General features: G+C 35.1%; 1 protein-coding gene across 1 annotated transcript; it reads left to right on the top strand.

Annotated features, from left to right (window-relative positions):
• Nucleotides 1–9019: 9019 nt before the first annotated feature.
• LOC115438792 (growth-regulated alpha protein-like) lies at nt 9020–16622 on the top strand. Its single transcript, XM_030162628.1, has 4 exons — nt 9020–9356; nt 9452–9563; nt 13466–13546; nt 16385–16622. The coding sequence occupies exons 1-4, from the start codon at nt 9296–9298 to the stop codon at nt 16494–16496; spliced, it is 366 nt and encodes a 121-aa protein (XP_030018488.1). The 5' UTR covers nt 9020–9295; the 3' UTR covers nt 16497–16622.
• Nucleotides 16623–16962: the final 340 nt, after the last annotated feature.

Raw genomic sequence — 16962 nt, 5'->3', positions numbered from 1 at the left:
AGTCTCCACTTTTGAGAAAAGTTTTTTTTTTTTTTTTTTTTAATTCTCTTTTAATTGAAAGAAGTTGAAAAATTTAACAGATACACACAAACTATATCCATCCAGAGAGTGGGTGTAAAAAAACAAAAACATTTACATCAGCTCTTTATTGTCTTGGCATACAAGATTTCAGAGTAAACAATCTATATAAATAGATAAATAAAAACGTAGAAAACACAAACATATTTCCTTCAGTTAGAGCAGGGGTGTCAAACTCATTTTAGTTCAGTTCCACATTCAGCTAAATTTGATCTGAAGTGGGCCGAACCAGTAAAATAATAACATAATTATATATAAATAATGCCAACTCCAAAATTATCTCTATGTTTTAGAGCGAAAAACGTAAAATTAAACAATAAAAATGTTTCCGTCTACAAACTATCCTTTCAAACAATGTGAATAACATGAACAAACTGAAAAAATAACTGTAATTTTAGCAATATTCTGCCTCACTTTATCATTTCCAAATGTTTATTGTAACTTACACATCACAGTGGATCTACAAGTACACAAAACATTTAATATCGGGCAGAATATTGTTAAAATTGTACTTACTTCTCTTAAAATATTTCAGGTTGTTCATATTTGTTCAGGTTATTTGCATTTTTTGTGAAATTATACTTAATTTTAGTCTAAATACATGGAAATATTTACATTTACTAAGATGGAAATTTGAAGTTGTGAGTATTTATAGGTTATTATGATAGTATTTTACTGGTCTGACCCACTTTAGATCATGTTGGTCTGAATGTGGAACCTGAACTAAAATGATTGTTAATATCTTCAGTGTAATTTTGCATTTCACAACTTCATCCCAAGGGCCGAACTGGACCCTATGGCGAGCCGGATTTGGCCTCCTGGCATGTTTGACACCTGTGTTAGAGGATTTTGAGTCCATATTCATGCAGTCGTCTCAGCAGAATCGGGTCTCAAAGGCCTCACATGTCTCCCCCATCCCTCCCAGTGTTGCACAAAAGAATCCATCCTCAAATTTCAAGTAATGGTAATTCTTTCCATACTATAAATTCCCATGGTTCTGTCTATCTTATCATTTATTGTCAGTTCTTTTTGTGTCCCACGTTTAGATTTTGAAGAATTGAAGCAGATAAGAATAGGGTTTATATACAGTTTTTAACCAAAGTTTTACCAAATCTGACAAAAGAATTGAATTTTTACTTGTTTCTTAGGCTACGTTCAGACTGCAGGCAAATGTCGCCCAAATCCGATGTTTTTGCCCATATGTGACCTGTATCTGTTAAAGACAGTAGTCGCTTTTCCATTGACCCTCAAATTGCGCAAATATAACTTGCACATAAAAATTTACCAAATGAAAAACAACAATTTCGTCAAAAGTATCATTTTTTGATTAAAAGTTTTTGCGCTGGCAAGAGGTGGTTTTTCAGACATAGCGCAAATAGTATATCACGCAAAACTGCAATGGAATGACCTTTTTTCGCAACTAGAGTCAGGTGAATTAAAAAAACAGATGTTGACGTACGTTGCAACAAGCGAAAAATAAGAAACATGTCGCGGTATGTGCAGACACACTAGGAAACCCAATCATTTTTTAAATTTAGTACGAGATAGAGGAGTAATCCTTCTTACTATAATGGACGTTTCGTGTCCGTCCGGTGTCCGATCGATGTTGCAGTACAGGAGGGCGTTTGTACGGGTTTTCCTCAGCCTTCACAGGCCCGATCGCCGCTAAACTCGCCAAATGAATAGAAACATTACCTGACTATCTCCTAGGCACAATTTTATGTCCGTATTCAAATGTTGTGAGGTATGCTGGGAGATTTTATCCATCCTGGCTCACTCTGCCAGGTACGAGAGATGTGACGTTCGCGGACCAGTCGAGTCTTTTGAACGGCTCTTTTCAGTGAACGATAAGAACCGATTCGTTGTGAGCCGTTTGTTTACGTGTCGTTCTTCTATTCAAATTGCCCACACTGCCTTCATGCTTCACCTGCGTGCCCCATGAGTCTGACCTGTCCACGCTGCCTTCACCTGAACGACTAATGACGTCTACGAGTTTGAGTTGTCCGCAGCACACCCCGTTCACATGAATGCAGCTAACTTAGGGGAGTAGTTATCAGTGAGTGCGTGTTGAGCCTCATTACGTAATAAATTCCCATTATGTAATAAAAGTTCAAAATGTAATAAGAATGTCACGTCATCTTGTAATAAAGCCGCATTATGTAATAAACTGACGGGTTTTGTAATAAACTATGTCAACACATTATGTAGTAAATTTTTTCACATTATGTAGTAAGTGATTACAATTTGAGAAATTTATGACAAAATGCACTTGACACATTTTTATTTTAAAAAAATGTAATAACATGGTTCCTTTTGTAATAACAATCCAAATTAATATAATTTCAGAGCAATTTAGAAGAAATTAGTGACAGGAGTTACAGGTAATGTAATCAGAACTTTAACCACACAGTTTACAGATTACTTTAACACATTACATTTTCCTGAAAATAAAAATGTGTCAAGTGCATTTTGTAATAAATTTCTCAAATTGTAATAACTTACTACATAATGCAAAAAAATGTACTACATAATGCATTGAGGTAGTTTATTACGAAATGCGTCAGTTTATTACATAATGCGGCTTTATTACAAGATGACGTGACATTCTTATTACATTTTGAACTTTTATTACATAATGGGAATTTATTACATAATGCGGTTCAACAGTGTGACGGACTGGACTGAAGACATTTACTGCTGTATCAGGGAGGAGCGACTGAAAAAAATGTCGATGTGGAATTTACTGGAGGAGCATTTTCTTCCTGTAAATGCACCTATGCATTCATGTGGTGGAAAAGCTGGGCCCTGGTGGACCCCAGCTGGGCCCTGGTGGACCCCAGCTGGGCCCTGGTGGACCCCAGCCTCACCACAGTTATGGTATTTAGTATCTGTCAGCTGGTCTACTCTACAGCTCGATGGGCCGTGAAACACGCTCAAAAATCAGTTTCCTTTTACATATTTGAAGGTTTTTCACAAAAGTAATGCAATAATTACTTTCCCTGGTAACTAATTACATTTATGAAGGAGTAATTCTGTTACTAATTCAATTACTTTTTTGGAAAAGTAATTAGTAACTATAACTCATTACTTTTTAGAAGTAATTTGCCCAACACTGGTGGTTATGCTGCCGTTCATGACATTTCTACTCCCACCAGACCATGCTACAATGTGAAGGCTACACTTCACTACTGCTGGATGAATGTAATCATGCTTGACAGGCCAAACAAATACATGCTCTTCCCTTCATGCCTCACATGTTGGCTCAAATTATTTCCTGCACAATGCATGATTAAATGATAGTTTATGAATGGATAGTGGTGGCTGACCAGTTCTACTTATCATGCTATCGTACAATGGCACCACGGGTACAATGCTGCTAGTATATAATAATAATGAATATATCTGTAAATCAACACCATCTTTACGTTCGTTGCCATGTTTATGGAATGACTTCTCGTGTCATCTCGTGATAATAAATAAATCATCACATTTGTGAGTTAAAGCTCTACCTGCCGATGTGGCATTTCTCACAGCACTTAGTAAAAGTTTGAACATGAACAACCTGCCTCCCCCCAAAGCCCCGCCCCCTTCCCTCTGCCTGAGCACTGAGGCTCCTCCTCCTCTCTCCTGATGCGCGATGTAAACGGAGGAGGAAACAGAGGTGGAGGTCTGGTCCGTTTTGGCGTGTCCGCGGACCCCTCCCTCAGTAATCAGATGCATCATCCACCTGCCGCGGGCCCGCGGCTCCTGTTCCATCAGTGGACCTGGTCTGTGCAGTACTGGGTCAGGGTCTTCACTGCAGGGCCCAGGGGATGGGCGCGCGCACTGTGAACACGCGGCCTCCGCGAATTTTCCGTGGACATTTGAAGTTTCATAGTCCATACAATTATCATCCTACATCATCTTACATGTGTGACACCATGTACATGTACCTGTATGAGTCCCACCGTCAGAAAAGCTGAGCTTTATGCAGACCTGTTCAGTCCAGTACAGCTGACTTCCAGACTTTTATCTCCATCCTTCATTCATCAGACTCCCGTTTGTGCCCCTCAGTTGTCATTTCTGTTAATAAATCCGTTTAATCCCTTCCACATGTGCATGTCAGTTCTATCCAAACATCCTAGACAGTAGACTGTGGTCAGTGACAGGAGAAGCAGCGCCAGTGAAGCGTCAGATTCAGAGGGACACATATCGGATGTGAGACGGCGATAATGGATCGGATGCTGGACGGCCGTAATGGATGATTGACAGGAGGCTCAGTCAGGTTCAGCCAATTATTTTATTCGGACCAACTAAAATGATTGGTCAGACTTTTATCAGAAATATATGAGAATTAAACATTTTTGAGTTTCAATACCTGGTGGATTTCTTTTATATTTTAGTTTGACACACACTTATTAGGAGCATTTTAAGATGACAAAAGAAAAGTGTAAAAATGCCACATCATACGGTATAGCTTTAATGGAAAAATCGACATTATGCACTTTTGTTTTTTCGGTATTTAGTAAATCTCGGTAAAGTTTTGCGCAGATGTCCAATGGAAAAGCGACTAGTTTGAACAGCACTAATCTTATTTTTTTCAAATCCGACCCAGGCCACTTTCATATGTGGTCCTAAATCCAATACATATCTGATATTTTGGAATGCGATTTCAGTCTGAACGGCCAGATCACATTTATCCGACCTTTACGTCATTGAAATGCGACAAATGTCCCAAGTGTGCATCCCAGGAGGAGGAGCGGTGGGAAAAATATTCTTACTTCTGTGAACACAGTGTGTGTCTGTGTGGTCACGTATTACATCAGGACCTCTTTTACACATGCGGGTCACTTCAGGGTTGCATAAAAAAAAAAAACAACACTTCAGGGTCGCATTCAGTGCATATTCAAAACTGATAGAAGTCGCATTTAATGTGTAACATGAATGAGCGCATGAACAAATTGGATTTCACCAAAAAATCCGAGTTGTGTATTAAGACCTGCTGTGTGAATGGAGCCTTAGTTACTGCAGGAGAACATACACCACCGATCTGTCAGATGAAGATATTTAGTTGATTTGGTTTTTAATAATTTTCAATCATTTTGATCCAGTGTTGTGAAAGTCAGGGGACATGTCTGTGTAATCTTCACTTTACTAATCCTTTACATGTATCATCCTGTTTATCAGTGTCTCACATTCTCAGAAGTCTGGTTTTGTATAAAACAAATGAACAACTCGCCAGTTGATCACTTGATATGAAAACCAACCTGTTCTGTCTTGTCCATGTTTTATCGGTCTTTGTGACATTTTGAATTATTAAATGGGAAAGTATGTGAAAATACTTGAACTTTTCACTTTTCAGAATTCACATACTACTGTCTGACTGTGTCTGACACTAAGAACAAACGCCTATTAAAATGTTTGGAACCTCTGATTCTCTGACTGGATGCTACTTTTACTATGATTTGGCTGCTTTTCATTACATTATTTGCATTTGATGCTCAGGATAACTGCAAAACACCTTACCATCATTATTAACCCTTTAACAATTACCATTATAACAGGCTGCCTAGATTAGTTTATGGTTTGTTTGGGGTTTTTTTGCAATAAAAGTGTCTTAAAATGTATTTTTTGCCAATTATTTTGCACCTTTGTTTTCCAGGTTGAACTTTATCCCTTTCATGCATGAATTATGAGAACCTTAATCAAGACGTGCCCCCCCCCCCCTTTAGGCATGAAAACAAAAAAAAACAATGCGATTAAATTTTTTTATGAACCAATATTTCATGGAGTTACAAAAATGTCCACTCAGCTGGACACCATGCGTTTGATTTTAGAAGAAAAGAAACATGTATTTACTGATCTACCGTGTAAAAACTGAAATAAAAACATGTTTAATGCAGCTAATCTGATGTTTTCTCACATTTTAATATACTCTAATACTAGTCACTACTCACTTCGTGGAGATAATATGCAAAATGTTTAAAAAAGCAAAAAAAAACAACAACTTGTTAATTACAATCTAATAACAATTAGCAAATTTTTTTTACAAATAAAACATGTTAGTGCAGATCAGGTTTATCTAGAACAGCAAAGTTACAGTAATGGTATGAATTACAGTGTATGGGATGATGCTTAAGTGTCCACTATATCAGCTGAAATTGAACTAAAACAACAAAATCCATGAATGTACAAGAGAATACCTTTGAACAGCGGTCCACTGTAGTGGCCACTATGCATGAAAGGGTTAAATATCTGTCCATTAATTACACTGGGTTACAAAAAAATGTTTTTTGCAAGTTGTCTAGGTTTTTTCAGCTGAACTAGGACCATTTTGCACCGCTAAATCCAAAAATGACATCTGTTTTTCTCAATCAGGTCAGGTTTTTTTGCTAATTTGATTTTGAAAAATTTGATCTTCTCACAAAATTGATTACATTTTTGTGACTTTATCAGTTGATTTTTTATATAGTTCTCACCCAAAATAGGTTTTAAGAGAAAAAAAATCATTTGATCACTTGATTCCTGTTAGGTACAATGGTGTATTCACCACAGATGTAGCAGAATACGTCAGGCTTATTTTTGCAAGATCTTTTAGTCGAAGCCATTTCATTCACCTGTAATATTAAAAAAAACAATCATAAATTGGCAAAAGTAAAATCTTCAGAACTTGTTTATTGCAAGAAATATGAAAGAATTTTGTATCATATGATGTGAAAATGCCTATAAATGTAAGCAAAAATGTTAAAAAGCCAGTATGTAGCATAGTTCAGAAAGTTGACCTGATTGAGCAAATTAATGTGATTTTTGGATTCAGCACACCAAAATTATCCTAAATTAGCTCAAAAAACTTAATAAATTTGTTGTTGACCAGTGTTATCATTATATATAACAGGTGCTTGAAACAGTTTGTTATAGTAGAACAAAAAAAAAAAAAACATGATTTTTTCCCCCCCCATACTATGAAAAACAAGTGTAAATAAATAAATAAATAAACAAATACATTTATTGTCCATTCCAAGTAATAACAAAAATATTTGTCTTCTGTCATGGCTGTAAGACACTCAGGCACTGTCTAACAGTTCACAGTGACCCTCCACCGCCCCCATATCACATCATGTATATGTGCAATTACTATTGAAATATGTAAAGATCTTTAAATTGTATACTTACATTTTTATACTTTAAGAATGATTATTTCCTACCTGCCTTTCTTTTGCACTGCTAAGTTGCATACTTCTGCTGTATACTGTTAAATTTCCCCATGGTGGGAACAAAAAAGTCTCATCTCACCTCACCTCACCTTATTAAAAACACAGTACAACAGATAAAAAGAAGTAAAACACATTAAAATAAAAACACAGAGCAGTCTGTTTTGTTTTGTTGAGAGCAGCTATTGCAGAGGGGATGAAAGATTTTTTGCAGATGTTTTTTCCTGGCTAGCAAATGTGCAGAATTAAACTTTATTTATTTTTTTAACTTTCAACTATTTTACATGTGCTCAAACATTTTTGGTTTGTCTAAATCATTCTGTTTTCATGTTTTAATTTCTAATTTTTAGTCATTTTTAGCCTTTGATATCAATGCACTGCAAAAATCTAAATGTTACCAAGTGTATTTTTCTCATTTCTAGTCTCATCACAGTTTCTCATCACACTTAAAATTAGACATAATCACCTAAAGAGTAACTTTTCAGTGAGATATAAGAAAGTTATTTTTAGAGAATAGATTTTGAAAATCTTATTTCAAGAAATCTTACCAAGATAATTTTCACTTGTTCCATGGGCAGAATTTTGTTTGTTTGTTTCCTTAAATTAAGAGAAAAAAAATCTTGAATTATCCAAAAAATCTGCCAATGGAACAAGTTAAAAATTTTTTAAAAAATTTCTTGAAATAAGATTTTCAAGAACTATCATCAAAAGGTAAGTTCTTATAACTCACTGAAAAGTTACTCTTTAGGTGGTTATGTCTTATTTTAAGTGTGATGAGATATTTGGACTAGAAATGAGAAAAATACACTTGGTAAGATTTGGATTTTTGCAGTGTATTGATACCAAAGGCTAAAAATGACTAAAAATAAGAAATTACAACATGAAAACAGAATGATCTAGACCAGTGGTTCCCAACCTTTTTTGGCTCGTGACCCCATTTTAACATCCCAAATTTCTAGCGACCCCAGACATTCAAAACGGAGACATTTTTTTGCTAAAACTAATTTCTTTTTGATCATGTAATAGTTTGCTATACTATGTTGCAAATAAACGTTAATTTTAGTCGACATTTAGTCTATATAATGTATATTATTATGGACAGAGGCAGTAAATCCAGGTGTAGATTACTGCACAGAGTGAGAATTTGATTTTCCTTGGTCAGGATATGTACAGTCAGTCCAGCTTGGATTTCCAAGGCTGACAATTAATACTGAACAAACAAGAACTCAAACTATGAATTATGAAAGTGAAACTGACCACAATGAACATTTGACAGATAAACAGAACCACAGTGCTGCAGTTTCAGCTTCACAGTTTGTCATGTCTTTAATGTGATTGTCTCTGTCACCTCACCATATATTTTTTGTTAGTAAGGTTCTATTTTTATTTTTATCAATTTCTAGAAATCTCATGTGACCCCATTTGAATTCCAGGTGATCTCACATGGGGTCCCGACCCTAAGGTTGAAAAACACTGATCTAGACAAACCAAAAATGTTTGAGCACATGTAAAATAGTTGAAAGTTTAAAAAAATAAATGAATTAATTCTGCACATTTGCTAGCCAGGAAAAAACATCTGCAAAAAATCTTTTATCCCCTCTGCAATAGCTGCTCTCAACAAAACAAAATAAACTGCTCTGTTTTTTTTATTTTTTTAATGTTTTACTTCTTTTTATCTGTTGTACTGTGTTTTTAATAAGATAATTTGAGATAACATACTTGCCAAGATTTAGATTTTGACAGAGTTGAACAGGAAATGATACAGGACTGAACATGTTCTGTGGAAGATAAGTGTTAGGATTACAAAAGAACCAGCGTGAGAAGAAGTTTTCTAACTACTTCTTAGGAAGTCCTCCCTGGCTGGTGTCCACCTATAAAAAGTAGAGCATGGCTTCCAGGCACCCAGTAGGAGAGTAGGATAAACACAGCAAGGCTATTATCTGGAATTACTGAAGGACAGACCCAGTCAGCGTCTCTTCATCTTCACTGACAGAACACCAGGACATTGGTTTACAGCTCCAGACAGAATGAACGCTGTGATCCGGGCTGTGATACTCCTGGCCTGTGCTGCCATTTGTACATCAAGAAGTAAGTCCTGCACTCACTGCTTATACTGGTGGATTTTATATTTTTGTGTGTTGTAAAATGATGATGAAAACTTCTCAAATTCTTCTATATTTCAGTTACAGATGGACATTGTAGATGTGTGAAGACCACCGGTTCAGTCAACCCCAAACTCATCCGTACTGTGAAGTCCTATGATCCTCGTCCGTACTGCAACAAAAAAGAAGTCATGTAAGTAGTGCAATAATTTCAAACCTCCATAGTGACCTACATTTAATGTGTTAGGGTGGGGGTTTGGGTTGGGGCGTTATCTCTGCAGAACTCATGACTTTGTTAGAAATGTGAAGCAACAACAAATACATGAGTTTATCACCTCAGAGAATGTTTCAGTTTTTATGGCATTTGTGTCACCCATAGTGGAGGGGTAAGGGCAGTGTTTTTCAACCTTGGAAGCCTGGAAGTCAAATGGGGTCACCTGAAATTTCTAGTAATTGATAAAAAATGAAAACTTATTAATAAAAATTTACAGTGTATAGCCTAAATGTTGCCTAAAATTAACATTTATTTGCAACATATTACAGCAAACTATTACACGATCAAAAACAAATTAATTTTAGCAAATAAAATGTCTCTGTTTTGAATGTCTGGGGTCGCCAGAAATTTGTGATGTTAAAATGGGGTCATGAGCCAAAACAGGTTGAGAACCACTGGGTTATCCCCTTCATTCAGATGTGTACACTGGTTTAAGATGTTTGTGGCACAAGATTTTATCAGTTTGAGAAAGAACAGACTATACCAAACCACTTAAAAAGGAGATTGGGAGCAGTTGATGCGGTGTTTTTCAACCTTGGGGTCTGGACCCCACAAAGGGTGGCCTGAAATTTCTAATAATTGATAAAAAAAATTTAAAATTAAAACTTACTAATAAAAATTTACATTATATAGTCTAAATGTTGTCCAAAATTAACGTTTATTTGTAACATAGTATAGCAAACTATTACATGATCAAAAACAAATTAATTTTAGCCAAAAAATGGTCTCCATTTTGAATGTCTGCGGTTGCCAAAAATGTGTGATGTTAACCCTTTCATGCGTAGTGGTCACTCCAGTGGACAGCTGTTCAAAGCTGTTCTCTTATTCATATATTCATGGGTTTTGTTGGTTTTTTTGTTGTTTTAGTTCCAACACAGTGGACGCTTATGCACCATCACATACACAGTAATTCATAACATTACTGTAACTTTACTGTTCTTGATAAATCTGAACTGCAGTGACATGTTTGAGTGTAAATCAATTGCTTGTTATTGTTATTAGACTGGAATTACCTTTTTTTTTTAAACAATTTTTTTTTGCATATTATCTCCATGAAGTGAGTAGTGATTAGTGTTGGAATATGTTAAAATGTGAGAAAACATCAGATTAGCTACTTGAAAAATGTTTGTATTTCATAGTTTTCACACAATATATCAGTAAATACATGTTTTGTTTTGTTTTTTTGCTTCAAAAATTAAACGTATGGTGTCCAGCTGAGTGGACATTTTTGGAGCTCCATGAAAAATAGGTTAAAAAAAATTTTACAATCGCATTTTTTTTTTTTCGTGCTTAAATACAAATAAAAACACTCAGGAAAAAAAAAAAAATTCTTGACAAAGGTTCTCATAATTCATGCATGAAAGGGTTAAAATGGGGTCACGAGCCAAAAAAAGGTTGGGAACCATTGGGTAAGGGCAATAGGTCACATTTGAGCCACGTTAACCCTTTAACTGCTTGTCTGACCATATGCTTTAGCAGATTTTGAGTCACTATATTTCAATAAGTGGAGTGCCTAACTTATCTGAACCTCACTGAGCCAACTCTGCCACTTGACTGAAGTGTATGGTACTAAACTAGTGGTGTCAGGTACAACAAGCCCCGCCCCTCACATGTATTGTAGCTTATTCTGGCATCGATCCAGCTGATGTCATCATGTTCATGCACGTGCTGATGTCAACATATCAATTACCTCTATATATGTGCCAAGTTTGAAGTAAATTGAAACAAAATTGATGTTTTTATAGATGTGAAATTCCACCCATTATAAATAAATGGGAGAAAAAAAAATACTTCAAAAATTCATAAAAAATTGGAACTTTGACCTACTTTTCCCAAAATGTATTGACATCTATTCTGGGTCACTGGCAATCTATAAATCAAATTTGGTCTGAATTCAATTAACAGTTTTGCAGCTACAGACATTTGAAATTTTGCCCTCCATAATTAACCCTTTCATGCAAGAATTATGAGAACCTTAGTCAATATTTTTTTCTTGAGTGTTTTTATTCCTCTTTAGGCATGAAAAAAACAATGCAAATTAATTTTTTTATGAACCTATTTTTCATGGAGTCACAAAAATGTCCACTCAGGTGGAGAACATGCATTTCATTTTTGAAGCAAAGAAGTGATATACTGTGTGAAAACTATGAAATAAAAACATTTTTAATGCCACATAAATGCCAAATAAATTTAATTGCTAAATTGCTGATGTTTTCTCACATTTTATCATACTCTAATATTAGTTATTACTCATTTCATGGAGATAAAATCGTCCTGAGACTCAGGAATTTGACAGTTTTAACTTTTTTACATTAAAAAATGGTCTTGATTGGAAACTGCATGATGCAACAGTTTTTCAGATACATTTTTAGAATAATTTTTATTTATTGATAGATTTTTTTTAATGGAATGTCCTTTGTAATGCACAGCATTTTTAAAGTAAAACTATCAAACTTTTGTCCCCTACAGAGGACAAAATGCTTTGCTGGGTCTCAGGAGGATATGCAAAAAAAAAAAAAAAAAAACAAAAAAAACTTTTTTTTCTTTCTGAAAAAAAAAACAAAAAAAACTTTTTTTTTTTTTTTCAGAAAACTGTTAATTACACTCTAATAACAAGTAGCAACTGATTTACACTAAAACATGTAAGTGCAGATCAGGTTTATCATGAGCAGCAAAGTTACAATAATTGTATGAACTGCAGTGTTTGGGATGATGCATAAGTGCTTACTGTGTTGTCTGATATGCAAGTAAAACAACACAACCCATGAATATACAAGAGAACAGCTGGAGAATATGTGTCCACTGGAGTGACCACTATGCATGAAAGGGTTAAATGGGGAAAAAAAGATTTTAAAAATTCATAAAAAATTGGAACTTTGACCTTCTTTTCCCAAAATGTAATGACATCTATTCTGAGTCACTGGCAATCTATAAACCCAATTTTTTATGAATTCAACCAATAGTTTTGCAGCTAGAGTGTTAACAAACAAACAAACAAACAAACAAACAAACAAACAAACAAACAAACAAACCAAAAACAATACCCCTTGCCTCCCCTTTGGGGGGTAGGGTAAAGGTGTCACTGTGATTGTCAGCGGTATGCTTCTTAACCCCCCCAACCAGGAAATGAGAAAGACGAAAATCTTCTTTTTTTGGTGAAAATATGAAGTGTATGAATACTTTTTGTCATATCATAATGTTAGAGTTCTTCCTGAACACAGTTATATTACTTGATGCCACAGAAAAAAACAATTGATATGTAATAATTTTTTAAAAACATGCTCAACCAAATGGTTGATTTGTTGCTTTATGGTTAAAGTAGCAAAATTAAGCCAATATAAAGTAATGGATTATTTGTTGTAAAATCAAAAGCACCACCAGAGGTCATGTGGTTTTAATGCCACACATGTCACACAGATGAGGTTGTTGAAGTGAAACGTTAAGAGACGTTATGTTTCAATGTTGTTGGATGTTTATAAATGCTTTATGAATGTGTATCTCATTTATTTTTGTCTACTTATTGGGGCATTTGCATGAAATAACGTACTTGAACTATTAACTGACATCATGACCATTTGGTAGAGGTCAATATTTTTAAAAAACACCGGATTTGTTGAAAAAAAATCATGGATTGTGGTTGTTACTCACCTGAGGAAATAAGAAATGCAAACAAAAATGTTCTGTTATCTTCTGTCATAACTCTAATACTAACAATTCCATCAGTGCAATGGATGTTAAAAGGTTCAACTCTACTGTTGCACAGCAGTAGTCATTTGTAAATGTTTTCCTTGGTTTTCCAACAATTTCTCTGTTTCCTGCAGCGTCACTCTCAAAGATAAGACAGAACAGTGTCTGGACCCTGATGGAGAATTTACCCAGGCAGTCCTGGCTACAGTGAAAATGTAAGTCCAAAGAAGTGTTGGCACGGCTAACTGAACATTTTCACCACATGTTATTCAAGCACAGGCCAACATACGAGTGGAGGAGGTTTTATCTGGTGAGATGAGAAAAACAAGGAACTGAACTTGTATGGACTTATTCAGAATGACGTGCTAGCAAGCTCTTATAACAGTAATTATGATAGTTATAATACCCTTTGTTATGCAATACAAAATCAACCCTGTAAACCCTGAACCATTAAATCATTGACAGAAAATTCCAGTTCTTTGAAACTGGAGCCTTTATTGGTCCTTCTGAACAACCCAATTTTTTTTTTTTTTTTTTTTTTTTGCAAGCAAGCAAGCAAAGTTTATTTATATAGCACCTTTCACAGACAAGACAAGTCACAAAGGGCTTCACAAAAGAAAATAAAATATAAATAAGACAATAAAATACAAATAAGAACACAGATAAAATTCCAATCATAAAAAGGTATACATTTAAAATAATAAGTTGGTCATATAACAATTCTTTATCTACTGCCATTAAAATGTCTGGAGAAAGAAGTGAATTTTGAGTTTACTCTTAGAAACATCAACAGAGGCGTTTTCAAATATCAATTTCCATGTACGAGTTTCAATTTAGTATCATATTTGATACATTGGGTCTCAATGCTCAAATACTATTATGTTTGAACAAACAAAAACATAATATAACACAAACATGTCTAACAAATTGGTAATTCCTTTTCAAAATTGTCAAAGTTCTTCCTCCTTCCTCATTACTGACAGTCTTGTAGTGTCACTGGAAAGGCCTCTGGGGAATGAATTCCTCCCCCTGGTGGATTATCTGTGTATTGCATGTATCTAATTGTATACATCAAGTTTTTCAAGACAAAAAATATCACACTGATCATGTAGAGGGCTTCAAAACTCATGTATCAAATATGATACGTTTGGTGTTACAGGGGTAATGACTATTTCGATAAGAAGAGATGAAATGCAGCAGGTTTATACAACATGCGGTATTAGGTTCACCAGAGGTTCAAGAAAAATGTGACACAAAGTAATGTTTGGATTTTCTCAAGCATGAGTTCAGAGCAGGAGTGTCAAACTTATTTTAATTCAGGGGTCACATACAGTCCAACATGATCTGAAGTGGTCCTGACCAGTAAAACATTAACATATTAATATATAAATAATGTCAACTTCAAACTTTTCTTTGTTTTTTAACCTCCTCAGACCCAGCTCTGGGTTTTCTGTCCACATTTGTGGACAAGAGTTTCACAACTTTATACAAAAAAAAAGAAAAGAAAACTGTCCACCACAAAGGACATTCCCTAAAAATTTTAAAAACTGCATCTGAAAAAACTGTTGCATTATGATGTTTCCAATATAGACACTTATTTAATAAAAACAAAAAAAGCTTGTACTTTGCTGACATTTCCTGGGTCTTAGGAGGTTAATTCAGGGGTCACATACAGTCCGATATGATCTGAAGTGGTCCCGACCAGTAAAATAATAACATATTAATATATAAATAATGTCAACTCCAAACTTTTCTTTGCTTTTTAAAGTGAAAAAAGTAAAATTACATTATGAAAATGTTTACATCTACAAATTATGAAATAAAAAAAAAATGTGAACAACATGAACAACTATGAACAAACTGGAATTTATTAAGAAAAATAGGAATTTTATGCCTCAGCTTTTCATTTACAGATCACAGTGGATCTACAAACACACAAAACATTTAGTAACAGGCAGAATATTGTTAAAATTTTACTTACTTCTTTTAAAGGGGTCATAATTTGCTAAACCCACTTTTATTAGTCTTTGGTTCATTTATTTGTGTATTTGGACACTAATAGTTCAAACAGTTTGAACTGCAAAGCCTGGCAAAAAATGAGTAGATTTCTACAACCTGTTTTAATTCCTGCTTAATTTGTTACATTTTATAACTAGCTACGTCACAACATTTGCACATATAAGGTCAAGACTTCCGACGAACATTTCTCCAAGTACGACATAATTGTTTATCAGCAGCAGCGGTTGGAGTAAAAACTGAAAATATGTCCAAACTTCGAGTCGATTACCTAAAATGTTCAGGTGTTGGTTGTATTAACGAACACCAGTGGTTGAACGGGACAGAAAGCACTGTCAACAACCTGGAGGGGGTGGGGCCTGAAGTGGCTCATGTGCATTTAAAGGGCCAGCGCTCATTAGAATGTCATTCCTCAGAAATAGGGTTGAGGATAGACCTGTGGAGTTGAATTAATGAAGAATTCAGACCCAAGCAGAGCATTTACAGTTTATGTAGACCACAGGGACATGTTTGAAAATGCAGAATTCCATTTAAAAAAGCTAAATATCACTCCTTTAAAACATTTGAGGTTGTTCACATTTGTTCAGGTTATTCTGTTTTTTGAGAACAGTTTGTAAATGTAAATACTATAATGTAGTGTTCCTTATTAGCACTAAAGCAAAGAGAACAAATTGGAGTTGTCATAATTGATAGGTTAGTATGAAATGATGACCCACTTGAAATCGAATTGGGCTGAATGTGGAACCTGAACTAAAATGGATGATGATATCTTCAGTGTAATTTGTGTATTTCACAAATGTATCCCACGGGCCGGATTGAACTTGGATTTGGTGGGCTGGTTTGGCTCAGGGGCCGTATGTTTGACACTCATAATTTGCAGCCTCATAAAATATGTTTTTCTTGCAAAACAAGGATTTCATAACCCCCACCTCCCCAAAATAATTCACTACTTGAATCTCTTACAGTTTTTTCTTATATACACAATGATTGATCCTAATATGTTGTTGTCGTTTTTTCTTTTTTCTTTTTTTTTCCAGGCAGAGGGAGCTTCACGTTGCCAGGAAGAAAAGTACCACCACCCCCAGAACAACAACTGGGTCAACTGGGATGACTGGGACAACAACTTCAACACCTCCAACCACAACATGAATTCAGATTCAGATTCAGAAAACTTTATTCATCCCATACAGGCAATTCATTTGCAGCTTACAACAGACATCAGCCCACGTCCAAAGTGCAATGTGACAACTACAATTACACTGAACAAAAATATAAATGCACCACTTTTGTTTTTGCTCCCATTTTTCATGAGCTGAACTCAAAGATCTAAAACTTTTTCTATGTACACAAAAGGCCTATTTCTCTCAAATATTGTTCATAAATTTGTCTAAATCTGTGTTAGTGAGCACTTCTCCTTTGTCCTTTGCTGAGATAATCCATCCACCTCACAGGTGTGGCATATCCAGATGCTGATTAGACAGCAGGATTATTGCACAGGTGTGACTTAGGCTGGCCACAATAAAAGGCCACTCTAAAATGTGCAGTTTTACTGTATTGGGTGGTCCAGGGGGGTCAGAAAACCAGTCAGTATTTGGTGTGACCACCATTTTCCTCA

This window comes from Sphaeramia orbicularis, chromosome 18 (assembly GCF_902148855.1).
Source record: "Sphaeramia orbicularis chromosome 18, fSphaOr1.1, whole genome shotgun sequence".
In the NCBI taxonomy this organism is placed as follows: Eukaryota; Metazoa; Chordata; class Actinopteri; order Kurtiformes; family Apogonidae; genus Sphaeramia; species Sphaeramia orbicularis.
The sequence above is the reverse complement of the archived record's forward strand: the minus strand, read 5'-3'. Positions and strand labels throughout refer to the sequence as shown.

Excerpts from the sequence above, each read along its gene's own strand:
- LOC115438792 (XM_030162628.1), top strand. The coding sequence starts at position 9,296 with ATGAACGCTGTGATCCGGGCTGTGATACTCCTGGCCTGTGCTGCCATT. Across the intron at positions 9,564-13,465 it reads TGCAACAAAAAAGAAGTCAT|CGTCACTCTCAAAGATAAGA; the intron begins GTAAGTAGTGCA and ends TGTTTCCTGCAG. Across the intron at positions 13,547-16,384 it reads GTCCTGGCTACAGTGAAAAT|GCAGAGGGAGCTTCACGTTG; the intron begins GTAAGTCCAAAG and ends TTTTTTTTCCAG.